This window comes from Grammomys surdaster, unplaced genomic scaffold, assembly GCF_004785775.1.
Source record: "Grammomys surdaster isolate TR1022 unplaced genomic scaffold, NIH_TR_1.0 166, whole genome shotgun sequence".
NCBI lineage: Eukaryota > Metazoa > Chordata > Mammalia > Rodentia > Muridae > Grammomys > Grammomys surdaster.
In genome coordinates, this window is record NW_021604614.1 from 2,493,471 (window position 1) to 2,498,916 (window position 5,446).

Genomic DNA, 5,446 nt, shown 5'->3' on the forward strand with positions numbered 1-5,446 from the left:
TTCTTTTCTTTTCTTTTCTTTTCTTTTCTTTTCTTTTCTTTTCTTTTCTTCTTTTTCCTGGAGGCTGGGTTTCTCTGCCTGGCTGTTCTGTAACTCTCTCTGTAGACCAGGCTGGCCTTGAACTTGGAGATCCGCCTGCCTCTGCCTCTAAAATGCTGGGATTAAAGTGCGCTACCACTGTCTAAGAGGGTGTACTGTCGAGGTCATGCACTCCTTCCTCTCAGTTTGTTCAGGAGTTAGGCCATAAGCAGGGTCATAACCTGTGTACTGCTGTGTAGCGGACATCTCAGGCAGGATATCTGAGCCTGGGCCACCAGGCAGAGGAAGCCGTGTGCGCCTTCTAATGAACTGTGTGGCTACCCCCAAGACACCAGGCTGTCCCACCTACTCTCAGGATGGGAAATGAGCAGCACCTGGTTAATATGGTGCTTTTGTAAGGAGGAGTCGAGGCGGTGTCTCAGCCGGGTGTCACCTCCCCACAGCACTGGGCCCCATGTACCTTTCCCAGGAGGAGCTGCAGTATTGACACGTCCCCGAGTGCCAGCTCCCTAGCCTCTCCAGCCTCCCAGCGCAAGGACCTGGGGCGCTCCGAATCCCTCCGAGTGGTCTGTCGACCACACCGCATCTTCCGGCCGTCTGACCTCATCCATGGGGAGGTGTTGGGCAAGGGCTGTTTTGGCCAGGCCATCAAGGTATGCAAATGGGGAAGGTAGGCTGGGGGGAGGGCAGGCTGGGCGACACCTCTGACCACCTCTTCCCTCACACTGCCCCCCACCCCCTGGGAATCCAACAGAGGGGACATCTAGATTCTATGCTGTCATCCCAGGGTTACCCACTCCTTACCCTGGACTTCCCTGAGCTATTGAGATGACAGAGACCTTACATGAGTAGATTCAGAACTTTGTGGTTTGTCTTTAAGGACAAAGTCTCATATAGCTCAGGCTGACCTTGAACTCCTGACCATCTGTCTTACACCTCTCAAGTACTGGCATCATACGCACGCACTAGCATGCCTGGTTTTATTTACGTATGGGGACAAGGTCTCACTGAGTTGCCCAGGCTAGTCTCAGATGCACTAGATAGCCCAGGCTGGCCTTGGACATGGGCTCCTCCTGCCTCTGCCTCCCAGGTGCCTGGGGTTAGAGGCATGTGTTACTATGTCCTACTCAGCCTTGAGTTTGTACCTCCGTATCCCCTACACAGGTGACACACCGAGAAACAGGCGAGGTCATGGTGATGAAGGAACTTATCCGGTTTGATGAGGAGACCCAGAGGACATTTCTCAAGGAGGTCAGTGCCTACTCCCCTCCCCAGTGAGAAGGGATGGCAGGGGTTCCAGGAGGATGAGTGGGGCACACCACCTGTGAAAGAGATGAGGGTTCAGGCCTCACTGGGGACAGGGCAGCCATGAGCCGTGGGTGTGGCTCAGTTAGTAGATCCCCAGATTCAATCCCGAGCACCACACACACACTGGGCTTTATAATACACATCTGTAATCCGAGCACTCAGAAGATGAAAGCAAGAAGATCAGAGTTCAAGGTTTTCCTCAACTACATAGAGAGTTCTAGACTAGCCTATGTGAGACATTGACTCAAAGACACAAAAGTCAGAACAGATATGGGTTGAGGATGCAGGCTGGTAGATGCTTGCTTACCACGCACAAAGCCCTGGGTTCTAATGCCAAAACTGACCTTGGTGATGCATGCCTGTTATCCCTGCACCTGGGAGATGGTAGTGTGAGGATCAGGAGTTCAAGGACCTCCATGGCTACATAGCTAGTTCAAGACCAGTCTCAGTGATAAAACACTTTTTCTTTCTTCCTTCCTTCCTTCCTTCCTTCCTTCCTTCCTTCTTTCCTTCCTTCCTTCCTTTCTTTCTTTCTTTCGTTAAGATTTATTGCCGGGCAGTGGCACAGCTTTAATCCCAGCACTTGAGAGGCAGAGGCAAACAGATCTCTGAGTTCGAGGACAGCCAGGGCTACACAGAGAAACCCTGTCTCGAAAAAGAAAAAAACAAAAAGATCTATTTATTTATTTCATGCATGTAGGTACACTGTCACAGTCTTCAGACACACACCAGAAGAGGGCATCGGATCCCATTGCAGATGGTGGTGGTGGTGGTTGTTGTTGTTGTTGTTGTTGTTGTTTGGTGGTTTGGTTTGGTTTGGTTTGGTTTGGTTTGGTTTGGTTTGGTTTGGTTTGGTTTGATTTTAGTTTTTCAAGACAGGGTTTCTCTGTGTAACACTAGCTGTCCTGGAACTTGCCCTGTAGGCCAGGCTGGCCTTGAACTCAGAGATCTGCCTGTCTCTGCCTTCTGAGTGCTGGGACTCAAGGTGTGTGCCGCAGCCGGTGCCGCCACCACCACCACCACCATCACCACCACTGGGCTTGAGAGACACTCTTAAACAGGACACACAGTGGCTTACTATGTGAGAAGGGACTGGGTGCCCACCCTGCTGTTTAGCGGAGTGGAGCAAGGGGAAGAAGGTCCAGGACCAGCCTGTGTGTGTTCCTCCAGGTTAAGGTCATGCGGTGCCTGGAGCACCCTAACGTGCTCAAGTTCATTGGTGTGCTGTACAAGGACAAGCGGCTGAACTTCATCACTGAGTACATTAAGGGCGGCACCCTGCGAGGCATCATCAAGAACATGGTGAGCAGGGCTCAGGGCTGGGGGTGTGGCTTGCTTGGTAGAGTGCAGGCTTACGCTGGCACACATGAGGCTTTGCTTCCATCCCCAGCACTGCATAAACCTGGTATCGTGCCCCACCTTTTTAATCCCAGCACTAGGGAAACTGGTGGGTCTTATGAGTTCAAGGCCAGCCCGGTCTACAGAGCAAGTTTCATGCCAGCAAGTCATAAACCAATAACCTAAGAACTCTCCAGTTAGCTCTGCCTCTGAAAAGCTACGTCGCTTCCCAATAGTGCCACACTAGAGACTGAGCCTCCAGTACATGGGTCTCTGGGGACACTACACATCCAAACCATAGCAGAGCCAGAGCCCTGTTCTCCCCAGTGACTGGAGCTGAGAATGCAGGTGGCTTGTTAGACCTTCAGCTTTGACTGAACATTGGTTCAGCTTGGTTTGAAAACTTGGAATGGGGCCTGGGGACACATCTCAGTGGGCAAAGTGCTTGTTTCCCATATATGAGGGTGAGAGTTCAACCCCAGAGACCCACTTAAAAGTCCCACATGATGGTGTATACCTGTAACCCCATCACTGAGGAGATAGAAGCAGGATCTTTATGAGTTTGAAGCCAGCCTGGTCTACAGAGCTAGTTCTAGGACAGCCAGGACTGCACGGAGAAACCCTGTCTAGGAGAACAAAGTGCCGTATGGTGGCTTAGACATGTGATCCCATCACTGAGGAGTAGGAGGCAGGGTCTCCAGGGACCAATGGCCAGCCAGCTTATCCACAGCCAGGAGCTCTGGCTTCAGTGACACATTTCCTCAAAAAATAAGGTAGAAGGGCCAGCAAGATAGCTCAGAGAGTAAAGATGCCTACTACCAAGCCTGATGGGCTGAGTGCAGTCTCCAGGACCCATGTGGAGGAGAGAGCAGATGCCGACAAGTTGTCATATGTCACACACATGCTGTGGCATGTGCACACCCCTGCACACATAGACACACATAAACAAATAGATGTCCTAAATAAAATGTTTCATTGTAGAAAGAAATTAAGGAAGACACCTGACATTTATCTTAGGTCCCATCCACTTGGACATACACATACATACACACAAAATGGATACACACATATAAAAAGAGTATGCAGGAGGTTTAATAGGTTATCACCCTACTTGTTATAACGTCCGGACTCATGGGCTGTAGTTTATACTGTCTTCCTTGGAGAGGTGCATAAATCAACACCCAGCAGTAACAACCTCACAGGTCATGGCTCAGGATAGATAGTTTGGGAACTGCAGGAGAACATGCATGAACCCTTAGTTCATGGAATCCGTTCTGTTGAAAAAAAAAGATGCCTTTAGGCCTTGAGGCCAAAGCAGGAAACTCGAAAGTTCAAGGCCAGCAGGTAACAGTGCTTGCCACCAACCTAATGATGTGGGTTTGATCCCTGGAACACAAATAGCAGAAGGGGAGGCTAGGCCCCCCAAGTTATCTCTGGCAAACCACAGAAAACAGTGCCTTGGAGCCGGGCACACACAGCTCTTGGAAGATAAGTGTTAGTAGGCAGCCATAGATACAGGAGAACCTGGAACCCTCAGATCACCGCACTTGTGCCTGTGACTCACTCAGCTGTCCCCTCACCTGTGCCACCATGCCATCCCCCCAGCCCAGGCTCTATGCTAGCCATTTTTCCCTGTCCCTAGGACAGCCAGTACCCGTGGAGTCAGAGGGTCAGCTTTGCCAAGGACATTGCATCAGGGATGGTAAGTGACCTGCCACTCACTCAGGTGACCCACTCTGCCACAAGGTGTGGGAGCAGAGCCTGTGGGGAAGCTTTGAGGGGCAGCCATGTAGGTGACTATCTAGAATTCCCCAATGAAGGCTCAAGGTACAGCTCAGCAGTAGAGCAGGTGCCTAGAGTCCATCAGCTTACGGGGCGGGTAGGAAGCAAGGAGCTTCCAGAGGGTCAGGGCTGAGGTGGAGTCTGTTAACTAAACATCCACTGATAGCCCCATTCCGTCCCTCAGGCCTACCTCCATTCGATGAACATCATCCACCGAGACCTCAACTCCCACAACTGTCTGGTCCGTGAGGTAAGCAGCTGGGTGTGCTGGAGCGAGAAGGGGCCTATGAGCTGCTCCTTCCAGGGCTTTCGTGGAACTAGAGATCAGGTGAACCAGCTCAAGAGGCAGGCAGACCTGGATTACAGTCCTGGCCCTGCCATTTGTAACGTGGCAGCAATCCTCAGACCCACCTGCAGCACAAGGGTTTAACAGATCAGAGAAGGGAAAACTGATTCAAAATGAAAAGCCCCAACCTTCACTGCAGCGTTCACAGACACTACCTGAGGTAGCGCAGGCTACCCAGGCAGCAGCAACAACTGCAAATCAGTATGTAGGCAGGGGCATCTGGACAGGCTTCTGGAAGAGGAGACTTGCCAGGGTCATTTCAGTGGAGGCCAAGAGGATAACAGGCAATCAGCCCCTAGTTTTCAGGTTGGTGTTTAAGGGGTCCCCAGATGTTCTACAGAAAAGCAGAGGAACTGGGCCAAACTGGGGAGCAGGTGCCTAGAGTCCTGCTCCCATAATAAACTACCCAGTCAGCGTCTGAACTGAGGAAGGTGAAAGTAGGAGGATTAAGTCCTGCATGAGCTACAGACCCATGTCAGGGCTAGCCTGGACAGCTTAGCAAGACCCTGTCTCAAATTGCAAACTGAAAGAAACTACTGGCAGCATAGGTGAGAAAAGCGTACTCCCAGAATCCCCCAGTGAGGGTCTGGGGGCGTGGCTCAGTGGTAGAGCCCCTGCCTAGAATCCCCCAGT

At 51.4% G+C, this 5,446-nt stretch overlaps 1 protein-coding gene across 3 annotated transcripts in view; it reads left to right on the plus strand.

Moving 5' to 3' along the window:
* Positions 1-5,446, plus strand: part of Limk1 (LIM domain kinase 1) — a 32,907-nt gene that overhangs the window by 21,930 nt on the left and 5,531 nt on the right. For all 3 annotated transcript variants that reach the window (XM_028765919.1, XM_028765921.1, XM_028765920.1), the window contains 5 exons: positions 509-692; positions 1,204-1,290; positions 2,518-2,649; positions 4,328-4,387; positions 4,652-4,717. In XM_028765919.1, coding sequence (XP_028621752.1) covers positions 509-692; positions 1,204-1,290; positions 2,518-2,649; positions 4,328-4,387; positions 4,652-4,717 — 529 coding nt within the window. The remainder of the gene's footprint in view (positions 1-508; positions 693-1,203; positions 1,291-2,517; positions 2,650-4,327; positions 4,388-4,651; positions 4,718-5,446) is intronic.